The sequence below is a fragment of the Zeugodacus cucurbitae genome, chromosome 3 (genome assembly GCF_028554725.1).
Source record: "Zeugodacus cucurbitae isolate PBARC_wt_2022May chromosome 3, idZeuCucr1.2, whole genome shotgun sequence".
Lineage (NCBI taxonomy): Eukaryota > Metazoa > Arthropoda > Insecta > Diptera > Tephritidae > Zeugodacus > Zeugodacus cucurbitae.
This window is the reverse complement of record NC_071668.1, coordinates 69,563,226-69,590,413: the sequence shown is the minus strand read 5'-3', so window position 1 is coordinate 69,590,413 and position 27,188 is coordinate 69,563,226. Positions and strand designations below refer to the sequence as shown.

At 36.3% G+C, this 27,188-nt stretch overlaps 1 protein-coding gene across 5 annotated transcripts in view; it reads right to left on the bottom strand.

Moving 5' to 3' along the window:
• The window catches only part of LOC105220054 (ADAMTS-like protein 1), a 98,130-nt gene that overhangs the window by 38,061 nt on the left and 32,881 nt on the right, over positions 1 to 27,188 (bottom strand). For all 5 annotated transcript variants that reach the window (XM_054226629.1, XM_054226631.1, XM_054226633.1 and 2 more), the window contains exons 6-12: positions 26,290 to 26,455; positions 19,423 to 19,567; positions 14,488 to 14,617; positions 11,855 to 11,957; positions 11,251 to 11,346; positions 7,241 to 7,426; positions 6,836 to 7,116 (exon numbers count right to left, since the gene is read on the bottom strand). In XM_054226629.1, the coding sequence (XP_054082604.1) occupies positions 6,836 to 7,116; positions 7,241 to 7,426; positions 11,251 to 11,346; positions 11,855 to 11,957; positions 14,488 to 14,617; positions 19,423 to 19,567; positions 26,290 to 26,455 (1,107 nt within the window). The remainder of the gene's footprint in view (positions 1 to 6,835; positions 7,117 to 7,240; positions 7,427 to 11,250; positions 11,347 to 11,854; positions 11,958 to 14,487; positions 14,618 to 19,422; positions 19,568 to 26,289; positions 26,456 to 27,188) is intronic.

Sequence of the window (27,188 nt, the reverse complement as noted above, 5' to 3'; positions counted from 1 at the left end):
ATCGCTGGAAACTGTAAAGCAGACGAGCTTGCAAAAGAGGGTTCCCTAGCAACATTGAAATCGCAGTGGAAGTGAGTAGATGGTCCACTTACGCTAGAGCGCTGGACACACTGGCTTCGAGTGAGCTCACCTCGTTAGGCACATCTTCGGCGAATCCAGCGAAGTGACTGGAATCAGTTATTAGACAACTTAAGAACTTCAAAATAGAGTCCAAACGTTTTCTCGAATCATAATGGTCCTGACGATCCGTCAGGAGTATTTGCGTTTCACAAAGGACAGTCGAAGCTGTTGATGTGTGCAGTTGTGAAGATCTTCCACTTCACCTAACCTGACCTAACCGGTATCCTACAACTTCCTGTGTAAATTATTAACATCAATGTCGATAACCATATACTGAATACAATATAGGGTGGGTGGAAGCCTGCTAAGGTTGAAAGTCTCAAATATTGTATGTATGTGATTGGCGTTCAACCGTTTAGCCGGTTAGAGCCGAATCGATGAGAGCGCGGCACTCCTCTCTTTCCTTCGCGGTTCGGCGCCAGTTGGAGATTCCAAGTGTAACCAGTTCGCTCTCCACCTGGTCCCTCCAACGGAGTGGAGGCATCCCTTCCTCGGCGTCCTCCGGCGAGTACTGCATCGAACACTTTCAGAGCTGGAGTGTTTTCGTCCATTCGGACAACATGACCTAGCCAGCGTAGCCGCTGTCTTTTTATTCGCTGAACTATGTCAATGTCGTCGTATAGCTCGATCATCGTTCCATCGTCTGCGGTATTCGCCGTTGCCAATGTTTTGAGGACCATAAGTTTCAAGTATCAGTTTTAGTAAAATTATTGGCACGGGCTTATTATTTATAATTAGAGAATGTACTTCTAATTACCTCCTAAGTTTTCTTCAACATATATGCACGAAAATTTTAAACACCTATTGGAGTAAGGAAAGAGCATCTCAGTTCTTTCATACCGAATCCATACAAGGCCAAGGGAAGGACCGCAAGATCGTAATCGAAATCGAAAAACAAGGAAACCAATAAACGAAATGACTCCACGTCCAATGGGACTGAATATTCTTGACCTGAAGATATTAAACTCTTTTTATTGAGAAAAATGTCATTTATATTTTATGGACGCAATATAATATGTTACAGAGAGTGACTGATCTCGATATATGTAAGTTAAGTGGGTAATAATAGATTTCATTTCATTAAGCTTCGCAAAATGTATGAAGCACCAAACCTTGTAAAAACACGTATTCTCATTCTATTGTCATCCCACTTAAATGTCGAGCTGACTTCTTTGTCACTTAAATCGTCCATTAAGTTGAGTAAAAATTATGCTCACTCGTTTGTTATTATTATAGTGAATTTGTAATAAAAATCTGAATTATTTCATTTCATTTCCACAAAAAATAACAACGAATTGTCACAAATTATTTTGGTTGCCAACAAAAATGTTATAAAATAAAAAATATTGCTCACATAAAAGTAAATGCTTGTAGCTGGTGCCAAGAAGTTAGCTTGAAAGCGCTGAAACTCAAATATGTTTACAATGAAACAATTGTATAAGACACACTCGTACTTGCCTCAATACTGAAACAGTAACGCGCTTGGTGGCGACACAGCGACGCGCCACAAAGTCTGTTCTATGCAATGCCTGCTGTCAGCAGCGAATAAACTGGCAAATATCTTTGAAATAATAAAAATGTGAAACAATAACAACAACGACTATACTACAACAGTTTATTATCGCGTTGGAATTGGCATACTCCAACAGCCGCATATGTAAGATCTCAAGGACGCTGGCTGGTGATGCGAAAGCCGATTAGGCACAGTGATTATGAGAGGGTGGAATGATAGATAAAATTTTAAATAATTCAGGGAATTTTTGATAGAATACGGAAAAAATATTACAATTTTAAAATACAAATACAAATGAATAGAGTTGTCATAAGATTGGAAAAAATGTAGTCCAAAAATGTTGTTGTAAAACCTAACTAACAACTTCTAAAATGCATGGACAGATTATGACTCGGTTCAGGATTATTCAAAATAAATAATATTAATTTTAAATTAAATATTTTTATTGGACGATGGGATGCAGAGTACTGCTTCAAGAGAAGCATTCTTTTAGGAACCATTCTCTAAGCATATTTGGACGCAAATTCCATACATTTTCGAAAACTTTGAAAGACTTTGCGTCCGCCGTTTTCCAATAGATGTATCTAGGGTCAAGCACTGGTCAATTAAATCGATTAAATCGTTTTATATCGATCTTGGACATTTGTGTCAACATTAACCCAACAAAATATTTGTAGACGTCTGTTTGAATCCCAAATTTATTCTCAACTGAAAATGTCACTTTTTGAGGCGATTTCTCGACGTTTGCGGGAAATTTTGCTTTTTCTTTTTTAATTCCAAGAAAAGTGCGGCTGAGGCTCATCGACATTAGTAACCGTTTTTAAACAAAAAAAAATTAAATTTCCAAAAAAAAAACGGCGGAAGCAAAGTTGTATAATAAAAAAATCCGAATTAAAAAATGCAAATCAAAACACGAAATCTCACTTCACTTCACTCAAGTTCAATTTTTTGTTTAAATTATGTATGTTCGCCCCACTGTGCAAAAGCGCTCAGCGCCAAAAAGCCGACCTATTTTTTTGCTTTGCGCACAAAGATATGCTTCATTGTTGTAGGATATACGGATTGTGAAGCTGTACAGAAGGCCGCAGAAGATGACTGCGATTAGGCTCGAATAAAGCGCACTGCAGTAGAAAACAATGATGCCAGACAGTCGGCCAAATAGAGCTAAGCAGATGAAGAAGATGTAGCATATACAATAGGCATGGGTAGAGTAAAAACCAATAAGTGTGAGGTTGGCACCAAATTGACCGCCGACAAAGAGGCCGCAAAAGCCTAAGCTGGCAGACACGGACAATAAATGCTTACAAATAAATTATTTTGTCTACTCACAACAACACACAGCTAAGGTATTATATATAAATGTAATCAATATTATTTAGATTCAAATTGTGGGGGAATATAAGAGAGTTGATACGGGTGACCGTGTAGAACAGAAGAACTTGTTTGTTTGTGAGGTTTAGTTTGTGTGTTTTGTGGTTTGTTCCTTTGGCGGCAGCTGGCAGCAAATAATGAAATAATGGATTGACTATTGATGACAAATGCCGTTGCCTGCAAGCAAACGACAATAACAACAACAACTTTAACAAATAAAGTAATAAAATGAGATTACTAAAACTTTTGCTTTAATCATTCAATTTTTTTCTTGGTTTTCATGTGGCTTCCTGCCACTTCCGCTGGAAGCTTTTACAAAACTCAAAGCAATATTCTCAAGTTATGGAGAAAAAGACATTAGGACACAACTTGACAAGCTGAGGAAGGCAAAGCAACAACAACAACAACAATATTTTTAATTGCTTTCATTTGTCAATTAATTGAATGTGATTTATTATTATTCTCACTTTTTCCTTTTAATTATGTTATTCATACTATAAGTGGGTCAGCGAAGCAATGCAGCTGACGAACTTCTCAAACACAGGAATAAAATAAAAGTAAATAATAAAAAAATAACGGTAAAATTTACAGCAAGGAAAATTACATTTCTTGTCCCAATTATTGTGTCCGTTTAACTGCAGGAAATGTCACGTAATAAAGCTTATCAGCAACACTTGATCGCTTCCGAGGGGGAACGCTTGGTCAATCACTATAATAATGCGACCACCATCATTTTGTGCTTGAAAAACATGTTATGCTCCGTTAAATAAATGTTTGACATTAAGTACAAGTTCTTTTGAGGCCATTAGTGGCGCCGCATTTAATGTGCTCAGTCATTCCATATACTGGCGCACTCATTGACTGACCCACTCACGCTTTGGAGCCTTTGAGCAAATAAGCGGTCATTTAATGTTTACCAACGTAATTCACCATCCTGTTTACCACACTGTCATCAAGCAAATGCGATAAAGCTCGCCATCATCAACGAGTTCCGCTCGTATACTACATACATTCGCTCTAATTTATTGTTTTGTCTGTGGTGTTGGGGGTGTTGCACAAAAGTAAATATAATTTCTATGTTATTACTTCGAAATTTCCACTCATGTCAAATGTGCAATAAAATTTTTTCTCGGTTTTTGGGTGAATTTAGTGTGTTACGAGTGTAAAAAAGTAAAAGTATTAAACTTTGTACTATAGTAACACCAGATGATTGAAAAATTGTAACTGTAAAATAGTAGAAAACTCTTGCAAGAGGTAGAAAACTAAATATTTAGTACACGGAAGAGTTGAGTGCTATAAAATAGTTATGTCATCTAGACGCCCAATATCTGTATGTTCCTTTTGCAGTGCTAAACTTTTATCAACTCGATCTCAGAAGAGAGCTTAGTAATATGACCGAATGGCTCTAAATGCCATTTTACACGTCGCACCTGTTGATATCGCGGGATCGCTGGTAACTGTATTGCGGACAAGCTTGCAAGGGAGGGTACCCTAGCTACATTGAGGTCGGAATGGTAGCGCATGGTCCACCTGAGCAAGAACGCTGGACATGCAGACTACGCATGAGTACCAGTACTTGTGCAGTGGCGAGGTCCTTTTGGTCCTCTGTGGAGCGTAAGCGGTCCTTTCAACTGCTTTCTCTGGGCAAGGTTCATCTCAGCGCCATCAAGGTGTACTTACTGGACATTGTCCAATGGGTACCCATGCGGTTAGACTTGGGATCGATGCAAGTTGCCAAAGCTGTATGGAGGAAGGCGAGATGGAATCATCTAAGCATTTCCTACTGCATTGTGCAGCTTTTGCCAGACTGAGGTTGAAACACCTCCGTAAGCCCTTTTTCGGCGATCCTAGCGAATTGGCTAGAATCGATATTACCAGTCTTAAGAAATTTATAACGGATTCCAAGCGATTTGCTGAATCTTAAAGGTCTTTGATCCACAGGGAGTTTTATTGGTACCACAATGGACAGCGCCAGGCTGTCTAAGTGAGATCTTCTGTAACCTAACCTAGTATGACCGACATTACTATAACAACTAAATGAAATCAAAATCAAGCAATTTTCTCACATATTTAGTTACAAAATCATATCAGAGACTGGTATAATAATAAGCAAACGTAATTGAGAACATATCGTAAGATCAGTCTATTATCCATACTTCATATTTTATCGGTTTGGTTTCATTACTCAGTCGTATATTATTCAGGGTCATGCATGCATGCTCCACTAAGCAAGAAGTGGATGTCATAGTCGAAAGCTTTAAGTACGAGCCTACTCGGAGGATCTTGTTTACAAATCCATAGTAAAAGCCTTTTCGCACAGCCAAATTAATTGTTCAATTAAAATTTTGATTTAGAAAACCAGTTTTTGTTCTTCACACTGCCGGCTGGCTACTGGGTAACCGATCACCTGTTATACATTTTTGTTTTTGCTTTTCATAAGAAGTTGGTAAGTTTCATTAGCTGATTGCTATTTTATAGCAGCGACATCTACCTTCGTGAACAACAACTAGCAGACAAAGAACGTATATATAATTACAAATACGGTCTCAATATACGGTCGCAGAGTTGCATTTCATTTTCAAGTCGATTAAAATTCAATTAAAATTTAAAGTATATTTCTATTTTGTACGGTAAATCGATCTTAGACAGCGTTTTAATCGAGCAGAGGCCGGTTAATTGATCAATTAGCTCCTGTGCGAAAAGGATATTAGTCATAAGATATCTGTGGATTTCTAGGTGAAAGCTTTCTAGATGAAGAGTCTACTCGGAGGATTGTGGCTACGAATCGATGCTAAGACAAACACCTAAAGTACACTATTTATAAAAATAATCTAAAAGCGATCGCTTTTCAGCAGGGAAATCCAAGCAGGAGAGGGTTTTACTGACATAAAAAGTGAACTGATATAAACCTTAAGGCGTTAGTGGATTTCTTAAAACAAGTAGGCGGAAAAATTCCTGCATCACAAATATAAAGAAAAGTTCAGTGAAGCACAAGAACAAACATTAACAAAAGGTGTGAAATAATGATATAAGATACATATATGTACCAAAATGAATAGCTCAGTATACGGAAGAAAGTTAATTTAGTGTTAAAGAAAGTAGAATAACCTCACGCATATAAATAAGTTTACTATACATTCACACGCAGATAAACACAAGCATAGAAAACTCCTAATGTGCTTCTACTGACTATTCCATAGAATTTGTTTCTATAAGAGTAATGAGAATGTTGACTAACGCACAGGTGATTAAACGATTAAGTGTCTGGTATTCTGTAACGATGAAATGAAGTGGAAATAGAAGCCCGTAGAAGCGTCTACGAACGCTAGAGAGGGGAATGTTGTAAGCATGTCTGCAGTAGATGTTTATCCGTAGAGACAAAATGCCAGTGCGTTGCGTAAGGCGGACACTTCTGGTGAGTCAAGTAGAGTCTAATACCGATTATGTTACAGAATGAAGCTAGATTACCGCGACTGGTGAGTAATCTTGTACAGAAGAGTTTTGTAAATACCTAAACTTGTCCAATGCAGACAGTTCGACAAAGCCTGGGTTGGCACTGAGGGAGTAAAAAGTGTTAGAAAGTGAATAGCAAAAGGAACTCCGCAGGTGACAACTACGTAAACCTTTATAAGCTTGTCAACATTGAGGGTAATGTTTAGAAGTGTGCATGTCCATAAGGCGCATAAGTACGCCTCATTTACCGTAAGAATAGGTTTAGACAGGAATGAGCTGTTTTACTGTCTGGCAGTACACGTGTACGTAATGTAAATCTTTTGTAACTATTTGTATTCGGTGGTAACTAAGACTAAGACTATTCATTCATCTACTCACCTTGGATCGCCGGCAGGCACCTCCGACTCCGGATCCGAATTACTATGATAACCATAACCGCCACCGCCACCAGTAAGGCGCTCGGCACGCGGTTGCTGTGGCTCTTCGTGATGCAGATGACTGACCGAGCGATGTGCGTACTGTGGCGCAGACTCATCGTGATAAGTCACCAAGCCGGCATCACCATTACTCGAATCGTCAGTGCCCTCCTCAACATCATCCACATCCGCAGAATCGTCATCATCGTCGTCGTCCTCTTCATCGAGATCACCATCATCGGACTGGAAATGGAAAGTGAAATATTCTTTTAGTTTTTTTTTTCAAATATTAGCTTGCCTTTTTAATTACTTAATGCTCACTTTTCATTTTATTATTTTATTTTTCTTAATAACATTCATTACTTACCGAAGCTAGTGGTCCACTGCTGCCGAGTATAATCGTACCGCCGCTACCGTCACATGAGACCCCTGTCGAGCACTGTTGCACCGATATGGGCTTCGTAAGTGGGTCGCACTTGGCGCTGTGTCTGCCATCGTTCGATTTACATTCAACTCCACGCATTTGCAAGCCTTGTCCACAGGTTACCGAGCACTATGTGTGGGAGCAAAGATACATAGAGATATAAATATGAAAGTGCAAGCCGCAGGGCATTTCGAAATAGTTGAGTTGTGGTAGGAGTGCCGTGGTTGAAGTCAGCAAATGACAGCATATTTACATATTTAAATACCATATGGAGAGGTATTATTTTTTGCAGGATACCACCACACGTGAGATAAAACGTAAATGACACAAAATGATAAGGAATTATAAATTATTTAAACGCGTTTGGCATTAAAAAGTGCATAGAAATGTGTGTATGTATTTTAATTGTATGGTGGGTATATAATTACGCTTGACATTGTAAAAAAGGCAAAATTGTATGCAAATTCGTATAACGCGGGCGCCTTAAATGCCAAGAGTGACAGACAGAAAAAAGATACACACTCGTTGGTATTTTTTTGTGCCCAGAATCACATTTGCATTAAAATGTAAGTAAATACAGAGTTGCCATATTATATGGAAATTTATTTAATAAATATACATAGTACCCAAATTCAATGCTAGACAATTTACTATTTAATACTTTTTAGTAATAAATATATTTGCCGCGTATTTTAATTTAATATATAAAAAACAAGTAAGGAAGGGCTAAGTTCGGGTGTAACCGAACATTTTATACTCTCGCAATTTATTTATTTAACTTAATTAATATTATATAATACACTATTTGACCCACATATTCGTCATATAAATTGTATAAAGTCCATTGAAATTGGAAACCCTAATATTAGGTTAGAAGCACCGAGGTCCTCATGTTCTCTATATATGGGGCCTTGAAAACCTATTGTCCGATTTCGGTGATTTTTAGAAATGGGCTGCCACACTATAAATACAATTTTCACAACATATTATTGGGAGGTAAGGAAACTATTACAAACCAAGTTTCATTGAAATCGGTCGAGTAGTTCCTGAGATATGGTTTTTGACCCATAAGTGGGCGACGCCACGCCCATTTTCCATTTTGTAAAAAAATCTGAGTGCAGCTTCCATCTGCCATTTCTTTTGTGAAATTAGGTGTTTCTGACGTTTTTCGTAAGTGAGTTCACTTACTTTTAGTAATTTTAAACCTAACCTTTGTATGGGAGGTGGGCGTGGTTATTATCCGATTTCTTTCAATTTTGGACTGTATTAAGAAGTGGCTAAAAAAACGACTGCAGAATGTTTGGTTTATATAGCTCTATTGGTTTGCGAGATATGTACAAAAAACTTAGTAGGGGGCGGGGCTACGCCCACTTCCCCAAAAAATTGCATCCAAATATGCCTCTTCATAGTGCGATCCTTCATACCAAATTTTATTTCCATAGCTTTATTTATGGCTTAGTTATGGCATTTTATGTGTTTTCGGTTTTCGCCATTTTGTGGGCGTGGCAGTGGTCCGATTTTGCTCATTTTCGAAAGCAACCTTCCTATGGTGCCAAGAAATAAGTGTGCCAAGTTTCATCAAGATATCTTAATTTTTACTCAAGTTACAGCTTGCACAGACGGACGGACGGACGGACAGACAGACATTCGGATTTGAACTCCACTCTTCACCCTGATCACTTTGGTATATATAACCCTATATCTAACTCGTTTAGTTTTGGGTGTTAAAAACAACCGTTATGTGAACAAAACTATAATACTCTCTTTAGCAACATTTGTTGCGAGAGTATAATAATATTCATTTTCCACTTTCTAACTCTATCTAAAAATATTGAAAAGTCAGAAATGTCTCTCAATTTAATTTTATCTGAAACTATTGAAAAGTCAAAAAGAGTAAAAAGCTGTTTGTTCAGGTAAATTTAACATTCTAATAGCCTTTTCACACAGGAGTTAATTGATCAATTAACCGGCCTTTGCTCAATTAAAACGCTGATTCAGATGTATGGTAAACAAAATAAAATTCTACATTAATATTTAATTAAATTTTAATCGACTTGAAAATGAAATGCAACTCTGCGACAAAGACCGTATTTGTAACTATATATACGTTCATGGTCTGCGAGTTGTTGTTCACGCTACACGACGGTGGATGTCGCTGCTAAAATAGTAATCAACAAATGAAACTTACGAACTTCTTATAAAAAGCAAAAACAAAAATGTGTAACAGCTGATTGATTATCGAGTAGCCGGCAGTGTGAAGGCCAAAAACTGATTTCACAATCAAAATTTTAATTGATCAATTTATTTGGCTGTGTGCACAGGTTATAAGGAGCGGTGAGTGAGGTTATTATGGAGCTGAAAAATTGTCAAAGGACAAAATACAAAAATCGCGTAACATAGAATATTGTATAAATACCATAGGATACTTTTAGAACATTTTAAATCATTGGAGTCGTTCGTTCCGAGGAGCAAGTTGTCTTGAAATCCAGATATTAATAATTATTAAATGATGCCGATTTTATGTTAGGTAGAAACTATGTTCAAACCTAAGTAAGGCATAAAAAATAATAAAAACTTTTCACATAGTCCCACTTTGTTTTATAAGCTTAGTCAATACAACTATCAAATGATTGGCGGTCGGATTTTTGGTATTATTCTCATAGGTCGAATTTATTTTTGTAGAAATTAGTCTTATTTAATCTAACTCTTTACCGCTGGCAACTCTTTTCCGTAACAGTAATCAAGTCGTCTACACTGCACGCAAAGTGGTTCACTTATACTCACACGCTAAAGCATATTATTTATGCAAATATGTTTCTACGCCTGAAGAGCATTAAGTCATCACAAGCCAAATGCGATGAGGGTCTAAAAAGGATGCGACGCTGGACTTTTTTACACGTCGCTGCCTACCAAGTGCGAAGATGCAGATGCGGCAGAAATAAACCGCCTGGACTTATGTACTTAGATTGTTGCGTTAGGTTTATACATACAAACATAAGTAGGTGCTCATGTGGATACAAATATTTTGAAGCACACCGAGTCATAATCGAGCGCACATGCCGAGATTTAGCAGCTTTCAATGAAGTTGGTTGTGCTTTCGCGTACGCCGTCCCAGAAGTTTAATATAACTACAACAAACCCTTCCCTCAGCTAACTGCAGTTCATCTCAACGAATGTTGACTACTTAGACTGAGACGTGCAAGTGTAGAGGTGTAGAGGGGCTTAGAAGAGGATTTGTAGGCACTATTAACTTAGCGTAGGCAGATAGTGCATTTTAGAAGCTCGTCACAGTCAGTCAATTTCGTCATCTTCATCTTCTTGTAGTTAAATTACGTCGATATTGTTGTTGCTTTTCGTGACTCTTCAGTTGCATTTCAGCTTGAGAGCAATTACGACGTAAGACACCGGCAAACGTTTAATATAAACATTTTCAGCGACTAGGGAAGTCTGACGGAGGCGACTCTTCGCCGAGTGCAAGTGAACTCTTTGAAGGAGTTGTAATAACGGGCGAGTTGTTTCAAAATTGCTGGATATGTGTGGTTGTTATAATTGATATATGCGTGTATAGAAAGTAAAGTTAATATGATTTTAAATTTAAATAATTTAATTCCCTACAAATTTTATTAAATAAAAATCTGTGAACTCAGTTCAAAAATTAAAACTTCGCTGCTAAATGATTTCACACCGCATAAACGCACAAGCAGAAATGACGTGAAAATAAAAGTTTCATACTAATTAAGGTTTAAACAGGCGCGAATGAAAATTTTACAACATAAAAGGAAAGGTGAACATTAAAAAATGTGAAAACAGTCAAGGGATAACCTCCAAAAATTAAACAGAAAATGAAATATAATCGGAAGCAAAAACCATCAGCAACATGACCGTCAATGCTTTCGCCTCTACCACAACAACACAAACACACACTGCATTACAATATTACTGGGCATACTCACTCCAGTCCATTCTTCCACCTCCCATGTTGGGCATTTCTCAATCATGCAGGGTTCCTGTGTGGCTGGCTTTGGCGTTCGACATCTCACATCCAGTACCTGAAACGAAGGACACGATGAGAGAAATAACAAAAACAAAAGCACTAAGTAAAATGTGGTTGCTGGTAATTTTACGAAATTAGTTAAGTTACCGCACAACAACAACAAAAGCAAAAGAACGTTATACCAGTAATGTGGGTGGGTGGATAAATCTACAGTAGCAATTATAAATACAATGATGGTCGTGCTGCTTTACGCGCGCTTCCAGCTGCGCACACAAGAGCTGCAAGCGCTTTTTGAAAGACTTCAAAACGCTCGAAATGTTAAGTTTATAAGCAATAAACTGTGGAAAGTGTATAAAATGTGGCAACACCGTGGAAGTACGCGCCAAGTACAGTGCATGTGAAAATGCGCCAAACTCGCTATGAATAATATTTAACATTACTTATTGTTGTTGTTGCATGTTGTTGGGCGTTTTTGCCTTCGTTTTATTTGGTAAATTTTATTGTTGTTGCACTCGCTTTCTTTCTTCTTTCTATTGCTATTTTATGACTCAATTTGCGCTTACCGTTGTCTTGATGCCATTATTCTCCTCCGCACACACCACCATACGCTCACGGTAGCCAGGTCCACAGAGGCGACTGCATGGGCTCCAGTCATCGGTGATCCACCTGGAGCGAAATGGAAATGAAATTAAAGCAAATAATCACTTTTTTCTTATAAAGCGTAGATACGAGGAGCTTGTATGAGACAATTCATATAAGAAGGTGGGTTGCGAGGTCACTTACAGGAATAGTTGATAAAAATGGTGGAATCTTATATTGTTCGAGCTTAAGGGGTTATATACAGTTAGAATTTTCAAAAAATCTATTTTTTTTATTTCATTTTCTTAATGTACATATATTTAAGAATACACACAGAATTTCATATCGTTCCGGTGAATATTTTCAAAGTTACAAGCAAATGAAAAATTTGAAAAGGCGTTTCAGAGTGCTTGGAAGTACAAGGTCCAAACTTTAAACGCGTTTTTCTCAAAATGGTGTTTTCAAAGTCGGTGAACAACATTACTCGAAAACGGCTAGACCGATTAGTCTCAAATTTTAACACGACCTTCTTAAATATATTTTTTAGTAATTAATCGTAGATTTTTTCTCTCCGATAAATATTTTTTTTTTTATAAACAGTTTAAGGCCGAAATTTCGGTGAAAAATCGATGTTTTTTTGAGAAACCACCATTTTGTCAAAAAATTTTATTTTGCTTATTCGTTCGATTAATTACTAGATTTAACATTATTTTAACGAAATCTGTTTGGTTTTTTAATTTCGGATGATCTAGTTCCGAGATATAGTGGTCACCGCAAAACGTCTTTTTTGAGAGGAGCTCCTGGAGATCAGCTGTAGCTCTTTTTCAAATAAATATTTTTACTAAAACTAAGTCTTAAAATACAGTTAAAAGATACCATAAAATGTGTATAAATTTTTGGATCAATAAATTAAAAAGTTTTCTCAGAAAAATTCTGGAAAATTCATTTTTTTTCGGCCGTCTAACTGTATATAACCCCTTAATACACAATTAACGGAAATTTATTTAACAAAGATCTTAACCAAATGTTCAAATGTATTTTCATTGGCACTATCGTTCTATATAAATTATTTGAGGAGCCATTTAAGTAGTTTATTGACTTAACCCATTCGATCCCAATGTACCCAATGTAAAAAACAAGAATTTTTTTCTGTACCCAATCGAGTACAATGGGATAGAATGGGTTAAGAAATTTGGTTTCTAGCTAAGTGTGGATCAAAATATCATTAGTTTGTTGGAACACTTTGTTGAGCAATTCTAGAAGTTGCTATTTTTAGAATTTTAAAGCGCAAACCTGTGACATTTTTTTCTCTGTGTACCTACACATAGTATATATGAATGAATATTGAAGAATTTGCAACTGACCCAGTGACCATAAAGTAGGTATTTACACATTACAAAAGTGGTTGCCACATATTTCTGCTAACTTTTTGTTTTTGTAAATTGCATTGTTGCAAAATACCTCATAGTTCTATAAAATTACGCACTATAGTGATACACCCATACGCTTGAATATGAGAACTTCAAACACACAAATACTAAACAATCAGATATGTTGTTGCTGACATCCAAAATAAGTCCATAAAACCAACTTGTATGCAAACGATTCATTAAATTCCGCTAAGAAAAATAAGTTCGGTCATAAAACTTTAGCGAAAGTGGAAGTGATGTTATTGTTGTTGGTGAAAGGCGCCAGTAGTTGAATAGTTTTTTCTCTTTGCTTCTGAGTGAGTTCTAGAGTTGATGAACATAAAAAGGAACCACTTTAACGCATTGCAACAACATGGCCAAGGCTAAATTGAGTATCTAGGTCGTCGGATTGGAAGAAATTAAGTAAAAAGTAACGAAAACAATGACAGTATGGCAAACGAAATGACCAGCGAATGTCGCCAATAATGTGAATATCTTCAGATAATACTAATTTTAATGGATGTCAGAGTTATTCAGAGTTGATGGGGCATGTAACGTTCTTTTTTTTTTTGAGTAGTCATTAGTGACCTTAAATAATGTGGGAATACTTTAAAGTACGAGGTGTGTTTAAAAAATAACTGTAATTTTTGTTATATAAAAAGAAATATTCCTTCGCCCCAATTAACGTTATCGCTTTCAAAATAGTCTCCATTCGTTTTTATGTATTTATGAGAGCTCTTCTTCCAATCGTCAAAACACTACTCAAACTCGATTTTTGGGATAGTCTTTGGCTCTTTCAGCAATTTCTCTTATGCTTGTAAAATGATGATCTTTATTTTTGGAAATAGGAAAAAAGTAAGAGGTATGCCTGGCCATACTCACATTCATGCCCATACTCATACACAAAATCACATAAATCAAATATCGTTTAAATCACTCAAATTTGTTATACTTTTCGGGTATTTAAATATTGAGATTTCAACAGAAATTTAAGCCAGTTAGCACGACCTCTCAAACTAAGTTTTGGCAAAAAATAGTAATAAAACTTACATAGATATTAAACACAAAATAATAAAAGAAAAGGCGCCAGCAAAAATGCCTCACAAAAAGGGTGGCAGTGGCGGACAGAACAAGGTAAACAAGCGAAAGTTTAAACGGACCGACAGACGAAGAAGATAAAAGCTAATATTGCCAATGGCAAAACTTACCTTGGTGGACAGGTGTGTGTGTTGCACAGCAGCACCGATGGTTCCGGCCGTTGGGGACCATTGCACATGGAGTCCTCGACTTCCACGCCAGTGACACGATTGCGACATACCGGTTGAGACATCTTATAGCCTGCGGGCGAAAAACAAAGAGAGAGAGTGACAATGAAATACACAGATAATAACTGTTAGTCAACGTAAAAAGCATAAAATGAAATTAATAAAATCTGATAAAATTGTAGATGTGTAAAATGTGAAAGGAAACATTAGTACATATACATACATAATGGGAAATAAGATGAGATCCCCTCAATCTTTTTTATCAATGAAAGTGTAAAATCGATGAAAAGAGAATACCCAGACAAAGCGAAAGTGACGGCAATAAGAATAGTAAGTAGAAACAGACAGTCACGGTACACGGGGGTGGCAATGGCGCCAAGTTGCAAACTTAAGAACTCAAGCAGACTGAGCGCCACATGCGACACGGAGGCACGCAGAGACAGCCAAGCATTAGCGGAACAGCACGCGTTCGTTCGCGACAACATTGGATTATAGAGTATAGGTAACAGAATAGCATATATTTGCCTATGAATGTATAAGTACGCTGATATACATGTATGGGATAGCTAATGCCCCGTTCCAGCATTTATCGGGTATGCAAGTGAAAACGAGAAAAGTCATCAAAACAACGCTGATGACACTCTCTAAGCAGATTTGCACAAATTTCCTTCCATTTGATCATTTTCACAGATTCAACTTGTAAGCCCAACATAATTTCAATCAATAAGCAGATGGTACCAGGCTTGGGGCTAAGCTCTTAGTGCTTCAAGAGCATAGAATTACACTATTTCTCATAGGCCCAGAGGAGCACAAATGAAGTTCAATAATGCATCTTGGAACCCGACAAATATTGAATCCACTGCCTAAGTTCTGACCGTAAATATAGCAAGTAAGGAAGGGCTGAGTTCGAGGAAGGAGACATCTCCTGAGAATTTCTTTTGAATATCTGACATAATTATCTATATTTTTGGTAAAATCATCACTGATGTCCTCTTGTTCGATTTCGGGGGCCTGGAAAAGTTTTAGTCCGATTTCGGTGATTTTTAGAGGAGATGTCAGTCGCACTGATCACTTTGTATGTATATAACATATGTAACTCGTTAAGATTTAGGACTTAAAAACAACCGTTAGAAGAACAAAACTGTTATACTCTTTATGCAACATGTTGCGTGTGAATAAAAATGCAAGTGAAGGCAAGATTTGAGAGAAATTGTATCTAAATAGAAAAACTTCAAAGGTGGCTCAAAATCTACTTTCAGTATTATATAATAGCTGAGAGAGACCCTAAATAAATCGATAAAGAAGTCTGAAAATATATCTACAAACTCCATGTACCGTTTGATAGGTCTTTAAACACTCTAATAAAGAACACGAAGCTATAAAGAACGCCGTTAACTATGTTGGTGACAGCCGAATATCCTCCCTTCAACTGCATTTATCAGTGAACACAGCTTAGAGTGACAAATTCAAATTACAACAATAACAAAAACGTAAATCCCAGTATCTGCGGGCAATAATCACCAAATGAGACACTCATTGGGTTTTTATGCTCCAGCGGCACATCCATGGGATTAATTAGAGCTTGTGAAAACCAAAACAGAAACAGAAACATAAATTTGCGTAATGGTAAGCAGTAAGGTGCGCAGTGTTAGTATGGAAGGAAACAAATAAATTCACTACCTTATTATGGCAGCGCTTTCGGCAGACTGTAAGCTGAAATTGTTATTGAGGGAGCTTTAGGGAATATCGAATGCGCGAAGGGAATTGACAATTTGCGTAAAGAAGCTAGAAATGTAAAAAAGTGAGTAGGAGTTGAAGCGACAAATCGATTTATGGCCCTATCAAGCAGTAGTAAGAAGATATATATGTATGTATACATATATGAAGAAACTGGAAGTGTTTATATAAAAGTCTCGATCACGCACGCTCTATAGCTCAATATGTCGTGACACATAAAGTTCGAGTTGACATGTAGACACTTGCGTGTGGCAAATTGTACGCAAGAACAAAGGAAAATCGCCATGAAATATGCAAAGAAAAATAGATTTATATACAAACATTATTCAACTATTATTACTTTTCTAAGCTACTTTAACATCCACTTGAGAGTCTTATTTTCTGTGCCTACACATTCCTGCGCATATTGCGTGCCAGCTCTTTAGCTGCCGCACTTTCCTTCCTTTTTTAATGCCTACCAATTGACTTTGCATTCGTTAGTACATTAAGCATTCGTGCGTAAGTCTCTTGTGCAGACATTTATTTGGCTGTTGTTGGCTTTGCGTTCACGTCGCACGTTGCGTATGAACAATCTGTAATGTTTGTGGCATGAGCAATGATTGATTTTCTGTGTGGCGATATCAATTACAGACAACTTACAATCGATTAAGAGTTGTTTCTAACATTCGACTAAATAATAAATGAATTAATGACAAAATGTCGTCCATGTTTGCGAGAGCTTGTCAGTATGCTCAGTAAATGGCCTCAACTATACCTTAGTACTCACTTACTTACATACAAATATAGAGAGCAGAGTAAATATCAACTATTCCGAAACTTATATACATACAACTTGATTTGAAATTAGTTTTTAATGATTTGTTCGTCTTGTCCACCTTTATGAGTGATGGCTATCATCCAAACAGTAATTTCTTTTAATTATTCCCTAATGCTTTGGTTGACAAACAAATTTGGACAACTTGAAAAGTCCATTTATCATACATTTGATTTATTTAGCAGAGCCTTTTTGTAGCGTTTATGAAAATACTTATTTGTGGTAGTAATTATATGTTTTTTTGTATGTAAACTAGTAAATAATGGGTTCACTCTGTCCATCCGTTTTCGTTGTACTTTTATAACTTAAGAACGGGATCCCCTATCCAAACCAAATATTTAGGCTTTGTTCGAACTATTTAGTAGATTTATGTGAAGTTTGCATAAAATAGGTCGAGGGGTTCTTCACTTATAATAAAGAATTGTTTTGTTTGAATAAATAAATTTTATGTAAAAATATTTTTTTTTTCTCAAATCTCTTAGAAAAAAATATCGCATTGAAGATGATAAAAAAAATTAAGCTATAATTTCAATCTTAAAATAGATATTAACTTCGATGACTTTGCTTTCAGATATCGGCCGCATTATTTATTTTAAATCACCAATACATTCAATAAGGGCGTATTTTTTGTCTGACTTTGGCCTTGTTTTTTTTAATATTCCTTAAATTCATCAGAAACGTCCACGATTTCGCAAATTTATATAATATTATTTATTATTTTTATTTCGAAATGGTTCAATTCCCATAATACATTTAAAAAATAAATTTTTTATTTTCATATATTCTTCTAAGTGATGTTGAAGTCATGGTCATCATCTAATGAACGCTATTGTTTTCCATAGGAATGGTAACTAATATTTACTTCGTTTTTATAAAAGTTGTATCTTCACATAACTGGATGAACAACAAAAAACTTTGGGTCTGATCTTGTTTCTCAAGAAGTCATAGCCTAAAACAGTGAGTTACACTATACGGCAAAATGTGTTTTTTACGGGGTATTGGACCACGACATTAGTAGAAAAAGCGCATTCTTCGATTTTCGAAGTAAGCTTCCAAAATCTAATTATTTGGTTTCGAAGTTCGAAAATAATTTTTTTTAAATAATTATTATTAATTCCATGATATAGTTACTAAACAATACAATAAATGGATATAATCTACATTTTCTATTTAATTCAATGGTGTCTAAAGTTTTTCGACCAAACTTATATGACAAAGACTATAAGATGTCCTGTATTTTTCGATATACATTTCTTTCTTTTTCGAAGATCTAAATTTGACTCTTCATATCATCATAACAGAAGCTCGGCTTACTTGTATCAGCATATTTGAGACACGAGACATTCACTTTCACACAATTATCAGGCGAACATGAAATACAGATAGTATGTAGAGGCTACTCAAACCAAATTTACGTGATGTGTTACAAGCAAAACCGTTTACCTCACCAAATAAAACATTCTTCTAGTTAACCTCCTTACACCATACAAAATCAACAATATCAGCCTGAACGTCGCGCTCTAACCACAATTCGAAAGGAAAATCTCAGTGAAAGTACGACGCGTACTTGAAATTTCACAGTGATTTGTTACTCAATACAAATCGACGCTGCGTCATACAGTTACGCAGTTAAGGAGCTAAAATATATGTGAAATATGCGTGTACGCGCACCGGCAGTTGGAAACACAATCCCTCCGGTACAGGTAAGAAGGGAAAACGAAATAAATTTGACATGCGAAATTTGCATTCGAACTTTTATCAGCAATGCTTGGCAGGTGGGCAATCAATGCTGTTGGGTATAGGTAGGTTGGGTATGTGGCGTTTTGCGGATTACAAACTGTACTACGACACGCGAGCGCGTGATTGGCATGAGTTTAGTTGTTTGCTGCCAAATGCTAGCGATCAATTTGAGCGTCTCACATTGAAGTGTCAAAACGCCTTCTTATGTAACATAGTAGACGGGGAAGTGGGGTCACCTTTTTACCTAGATACCCGTTCACGATATGTTTTGTGCTGTTAAGCTTGCCAAAAATAGGTGAAATACCATATGCCAGCAAATTGTACAAGCTGTGCGCAGTCTGTTTGCTGACACTTCCGTTGCTAGTACTACACTGGTGTCTTCGACAGACGCTCTTACGAATTTAGACATATTCAAATTTGTTTGTCTGTTTATTTATTTTATTGTCGCGATATTTTCGCAAACGTCGCTTTTTTGGCACACAGAGCGTCTGAATGATGGGGTCTGTTGTTTTAAGCTGTTGTATTATATAGTATTTTATGGGTGTATCTGCTATTGCTTTTATTGGTTTCTCTACGATATCACTTACCTCCGCCGCATGCCACCGAACACTGTGTTGCTGGCGCTGCCTCCCAATAGTAAAGTGGCTGCGAACAGGAGCTGCTGTCTCCACCACAGACGCCACAGCTGTCTATTTTCTTCGTCGAACCGATTTTTAAATCACAGCCGACGCGCTAAAAAGAGAGTAAGAAATTATTTTTAGTAATATTAAAAAGAATGTGAATTTGATTTTCAATATTTCTTAAGCAGATTTGTCGGTTCTCTTTATTGTTCAAAGAGCATATAGCCTTTTCCCACCACCAAATTAATTGATCAATTAAAATTTAGATTGAGAAACCAGTTTTTGCCCTTAATACTGCCGGCTACTCGATAACCGATCAGCTGTTATACATTTTTATACTCTCGCAACAAAGTTGCTAAGAGAGTATTATAGTTTTGTTCAAGTCAAAATCCGAATGTCTGTCTGTCCGTCCGATCGTCTGTGCAAGCTGTAACTTGAGTAATTATTAAGATATCTTTATGAAACTTGGCACACTTGTTTCCTGGCAGCATAGGAATGGGCAAAATGAGACCACTGCCAGGCCCACAAAATGGCGAAAACCGAAAACACATAAAGTGCCATAACTAAGCCATAAATAAAGCTACGGAAATAAAATTTGGTATGAAGGATCGCACTATGAATGGGCATATTTGCATGTAATTTTTTGGGGAAGTGTGCATGGCCCCGCCCCCTACTAAGTTTTTTGTACATATCTCGCAAACTAATTAAGCTATATAAACCACACTTCCTGCTGTCGTTTTTTTAGCCACTTCTTAATGCAGTCCAACAATGAGAGAAATCGGATAATAACCACGTCCACCTCCAATACAAAACTTAGGTCGAAAATTAGTAAAAGTGAAAGTTAGAAATTGGGCGTGGCATCGCCCACTTTTGGGTCAAAAACCATACCTCAGGAACTACTCGAAAGATTTCAATGAAATTCGGTACATAATGTAATATATGAAATTTCTTTGCCAAATTAAATGAGCAAGAGCCAAATTAAGATTATACTTAGATATAATATATGTTGGTGATGAAAATGAGTAAAATCGGTTGAGGAATTACCTCAGCTCTCATATACTATATATGATGATTTCCGTTATTCTATTGGGCTTTATGCCGAATATATGGGTGTTATCTTAATAAAAATTTAGTAATAAATTGCGACAGTATAAAATGTTCGGTTGCATCCGAACTTAGCCTTTCCTTACTTGTTTATTTTGCTTTTCATAAGAAGTTAGTAATCAATTAGCTCCTGAGTGAAAAGGCTGTTAATTGTAGGTAACAAATTAGAGCCAGGACGAAGATTCATGTCCTGTTTAGAAAGACGCCGAAAATACCACTTTTATGGAACGCTACACAGTGAAGGGAACTAGAAATATTTTTTTTAAGCATTTCATTACACACTTAAGGAAAATACCGAGGCAGAAAATAATCGAAACCATAAAAGTAAAAGAAAAACCAATAAAATATTTAACTTTCACGTAACAAACTCCGAACCCATTTGCCTTTCCCCTTTATTACAACACAACGCGTCCCTGGTGACCGAATTGCGAGCACGTGCAATTCCGGGAAGAATTCGTTGAGCTCCCACACATAACTTATTCACTTAGCAGCTTCGACAGGTGCAGGTGGTGGCAAAAGGCGAAGATGTAATGTTTCTACAAACATACATACAAAAGTATGACGTTGATTCCTTTTTATTTGATTTATTTCCGTGTTTTTTCGACACATCCATACTTGAACACACACATGTCGAACTTTTAAACAACATGTATATGCTCTACTAAGTATGTATATATACATATATGTATGTATATTTGTATCGACAGTGTTGGAAGGGCGAAAACGACAAGCCGCTGGCAAAGTTTACCGCAGACACTTGAGTTGTGCTTCTTTGTGTCGAATGCTATCATACAAAAGTACCGCATGACATATTGGCGTTTATTACAATAAATTGATGTATTTATATGTGAACAGATTGAAATATGATAACGCTGTGGAAAGGGGAGTTATAGAGAATATAATAAAAATGATATAAATAATATATTTAAAAAAAATATATATTATAATATTTTAATAAAATAGATGAAGTTACAACATTTGAAGAAGGCATAATGAAAAAAATAATATCGATCCTTTTGAATTCGATTTTCGTATTGACAAAAGAAGAAGTAAAATGTCTTTCGAAACTGAAATATATTTTCAAAACAGCAACTCGCTACATGGCACTCACTCGGAGTTAAATTATTATAACGGGTGATTTTTTTGAGGTTAGGATTTTCATGCATTAGTATTTGACAGATCACGTGGGATTTCAGACATGGTGTCAAAGAGAAAGATGCTCAGTATGCTTTGACATTTCATCATGAATAGACTTACTAACGAACAACGCTTGCAAATCATTGAATTTTATTACCAAAATCAGTGTTCGGTTCGAAATGTGTTTCGCGCTTTACGTCCGATTTATGGTCTACATAATCGACCAAGTGAGCAAACAATTAATGCGATTGTGACCAAGTTTCGCACTCAGTTTACTTTATTGGACATTAAACCAACCACACGAATGCGTACAGTGCGTACAGAAGAGAATATTGCGTCTGTTTCTGAGAGTGTGGCTGAAGACCGTGAAATGTCGATTCGTCGCCGTTCGCAGCAATTGGGTTTGTGTTATTCGACCACATGGAAGATTTTACGCAAAGATCTTGGTGTAAAACCGTATAAAATACAGCTCGTGCAAGAACTGAAGCCGAACGATCTGCCACAACGTCGAATTTTCAGTGAATGGGCCCTAGAAGAGTTGGCAGAAAATCCGCTTTTTTATCGACAAATTTTGTTCAGCGATGAGGCTCATTTCTGGTTGAATGGCTACGTAAATAAGCAAAATTGCCGCATTTGGGGTGAAGAGCAACCAGAAGCCGTTCAAGAACTGCCCATGCATCCCGAAAAATGCACTGTTTGGTGTGGTTTGTACGCTGGTGGAATCATTGGACCGTATTTTTTCAAAGATGCTGTTGGACGCAACGTTACGGTGAATGGCGATCGCTATCGTTCGATGCTAACAAACTTTTTGTTGCCAAAAATGGAAGAACTGAACTTGGTTGACATGTGGTTTCAACAAGATGGCGCTACATGCCACACAGCTCGCGATTCTATGGCCATTTTGAGGGAAAACTTCGGAGAACAATTCATCTCAAGAAATGGACCCGTAAGTTGGCCACCAAGATCATGCGATTTAACGCCTTTAGACTATTTTTTGTGGGGCTACGTCAAGTCTAAAGTCTACAGAAATAAGCCAGCAACTATTCCAGCTTTGGAAGACAACATTTCCGAAGAAATTCGGGCTATTCCGGCCGAAATGCTCGAAAAAGTTGCCCAAAATTGGACTTTCCGAATGGACCACCTAAGACGCAGCCGCGGTCAACATTTAAATGAAATTATCTTCAAAAAGTAAATGTCATGAACCAATCTAACGTTTCAAATAAAGAACCGATGAGATTTTGCAAATTTTATGCGTTTTTTTTTTTTAAAAAAGTTATCAAGCTCTTAAAAAATCACCCTTTAGTAAACCTAATACATATAGGATCATAACTGAACATAGCATAGCATAACGTGACGTAGTAAAAATAAAGCATATATAATATAAAGTCACATAGCATAAGCTTTTATATAAACGTGTTTAACTTGAGTCATAAATGAGCTCAATCTAACCTAACCTATTTCTAAACGAATCATACCGAAAGTGTCTCCTACATTTTCGCAACTAAAACAACTAAAAGCGTAGCCAATTAAATATTAATTTCAAAACTTTTTTACTGTAGTCGTAAATTTAAAAAGTTTCTCTTAAATAACAGTACATTTATACACATTTCCGGTAGAATTTACAATGGCATGTGCGAAAAGATATGTGACAGTAAACACGAAACGCGATGAAAGGTCGCAAACAGTGCTTTATTGCCATTCGAAAAGCACTCAAAAAAGACACAAGGACATACATAAAGGTATTACATTGGTTTGAGTGTACATTTGTATGTGTAGAGGTTGGAAACTATGTGAGATTGCGTGTAATGTTGTCTGCCAGTCAAAATTTATACGAGGAGTTGTGGTGTTTGTGGTTGAGAATGATTTATTTGTTTGCCTACAAACGAATACGTACAACGATTCGTTTACAACAATGCAAAATATTAGAGGAGTCAGTATTTTGTGTTTGAACTTCTAAACCGACTTTTTACGAGGTGAAAGTAGACATACATAAATAAATGCATATAAAATAGAATAAACTACATATCAATAAAAATAAAAATAAATATAAAAATAACAATAACAATAGAAATAGAAATAAAATAGTGAAATAAAAATAAGAATTCAGTAATCACTAACAATAAAAGCATGCCAACGCTCCACAGTGGTTCGGCTTGTATGAAGGTCATAAATACTCTCTGTTGAGATATCGCTATGAAATTTTCACCAAAAATCTAGAAAAATATTTTAAATATATATTAAAAAATTATATTATATTATTAATCGGACTGCTAGGTCCTATAGCTCACATAGAACAGTAATTGCTTTTATAGGGAAATGATAATGAAATACTTCTCATGGTCATAGTTGGAGCGGCAAAACTTTCAGTAAGGCTTTGTAAAAAATTAAGAAAGCGATACACAAGCTGAACATGATTTGTCGTTAAAGTTTCCCCATCCAACCTCCATATTCCACCTATAAAAATTATCCTAATATATAAAAATCCAGTGTCCGAATGATCTCAAAAACGAATCAACTGATATTCATGAAAGTTGGCATATACATGTAATTTCGTCCAACTTAGATGATAGGATAGTTATTATTCAAATTAATCGTCTCCACAATTAATAATTAACATTTTGTTTTACTTCTAATTTACAGTTACATAAATATAATATAAAAATTAATTGCTGTTCGTAAGTCTCGCAAAAAGTCGAGAACGGCCAAACTTATCTAGCTAATTTTAGTCTTGAAATATAGAAATAGAACCAATTTCACGCATTTTCACCACCAAGGTTAACAGAAATAGGGGCAACTTGGCAGCTGTTAGTAGGCAAACAAATGGCGCATTCGGCCTTGAAATTACTCCTAAATTGCAAATGAACGAAACACCAGTCGACAAAATCGCCAAAAATAGTGCTATAATGAAGATTTTCCAAATATTCAAGAAGTCGTTGGAGGTACTGCACAGGACTTTAAAAGATCTTGATTGTCGATGAACGTTTTTGGTGGAGCCAAGATTCTGTTAGCAGGTGATTTACGCCAGACTCTTCCAATTATTCCTGAATCAACTGTTGCTGACGGGGTAATCGCATGCCTAAAGTCATTTAATTTGTGGCGACACATAAAGTATCGCCAATGAACAACTAACATATGAGTGTTTTTGCAACAATATCAAATTGCGATTGTAGAAGCAGTAGGAAATGGTAGGGTCGCAATTGACACATCGATGGATTAATAACATTTCCAACAGATTTCTGTCCCTTCATTGACTCGAAAGAGAAGTTTTCCTGACATGAAACCTCAATATGATAACTATAAATGACTGATTGAATGCCCTGTATTGGTGGTAAAAAAACAAAGATATCGATGATCTACAAACCACGATGACGTGTAGTCAAATATCCCAAACTATTTAAAATAGCCTGTTCTATCACCACTCACTTTGCAACTAAAAGTAGTGTGAGTTGTCATCATGCTGCGAAACATAAATCGACCTCGAGTAATCAATATCGTCGCCGAAGCCAAGATTGGACCAACTTAATTTAATGTATACCTTAGCCACAACAACGTGTGGCCGGGTCTGCTAGTATCATATAACAAAATCATGTAGGAAGAAAGCAAATTATCAACCAATTTAAACAGTTCATTTTTTCACTGCCATTCAACAGCCATTATAATTAGAACAAAAACTTATAATGCCTCCTCTAGTAAACCGTACACAGATTGAAATAACGACGATTTATCCTTCTTTCCAAGATTTTTTAGCCCAATTATAATGAGTTTGAACTTAAAACTAGTTAATTCAAAGGGCATTATTATTTTGACGATTGCAAATACATCCGCAACTTTCTACACCTAACCTTAACAATTTTATTACCTAAAGACTCTGCTAATGCTATATAAAATATAATTAAAGGGGGATCGCGAGGGAACACAATTAAAACTTTATGTAAACAAATAGAAGACGCAAAAAAAATTAAAAAAATGGTTGATATAAAACACATATTTCACTAAAAACACAAATCACGTTAGACTTAATTAATTTCACAAGTTAAAATATATACCTTTAGCGTCAAAATCCATTAAAAATAATCTTGATTCGTTACCTGATCTATTACCAGAACAAATTGAAGTTCGCTGTTGCTGCGATAATAAAAAAAAATGTTTTGATGTGCTTTAAAAAAATACAGAAATTCATGCGTTTAACTCTATTTTTAGAAAGTACCGTTAGATCTTTAGGAAAACCCGGTTGGCAAATAGGATGTTTGGACAATTTAAAAGACATCTGTGAACATTTTGACAAAAAATCGTGAGATGGATTTTTTTGATTTTTAGCCTATGGCGTAACTTTACTCAATAACTTGGTTTTAATGTCAGCAAAATTGTATTGTATTGCTATTGCAGAACAGAAAGAATACGATCCGACATAATAAATTACATGCAATCACGTCATTGCCGTAATCATTAGCATTGTCACTGTCAGTAACTTAAATACATTCAAAATAACTCAAGTGGCTTTTGTTTCAGTTAAGGTTCGAAATGGTAATTGAACAACTTCATATAGTGAGAAGTCTTACATGCATATTTCAGTTTTTTTTTATTCTCACTCACCTGACACTTGCCCTGTATGCACATATCGAGACTGCCCGTTCGGCAGCGTGTGCCATCTTGTACGCGCGCCGACAGTTGTACGATTACATGATCGTCGTAGTGTTCGGGATCCTCAACACCCTCGGATGATGCGCTGTCTCCCAAATGTAAATGCGCTGGACGACCTCTGAAATTCAAAGTTAAATATGGGTTAAATTGTTTCTGTGATTAATGGTTTTTGGGATTGTTGTATGAAGTGAAAGGTAGAGTCCTCAAAAAACTTTGGAAAAGTTACTAAATATATATAATAGACACCTTTATCAAAGATATGTAAATAATCCTCTTCTGTCGTGGTATTTAGATTAGGATATTTAGCGTCGTATGTAGTCTAACACTGCCTCTTGACTTATTCACAGAATTACGGTTCGCGACAGATTACTCGTAACTTGTAGATATATTTAAAGAGATTAGCATCCGATATGCTGGATTAGTCCATCAGTTTCAGTTGAAATTAGATGTAGTCGTCTGGTATTAAAATCAATAGTTTTGGATTTTTGGAAAATGGTTGGCTCAATTGTTTGGTAAAAAAATGTCTACATTAAATCTCAACGGATACCCGATGGCATCACACCAGTTGATAAATGAGAGCATGTCACTCCTGCCAATGCCACTTTATTCTCACATCCCTTAGCAAAGCGCATCTAGTAGTTATGACCTATGGATCGCACGAAATCCATAAATACAGTTTTCTTTAGTGAACGCGATGAAATTGCTACAACTATTTTGCTAAACGTAACAGTTCTTACACACTCTCGATGCATGTCGTGTGCAGCTCGTGAAGGTCATAAATTTCAAGTAACTGACATTTGATTGTAACGCAACGTATATAAAAGGGAAATGAAATGGCGGATGCACTTATC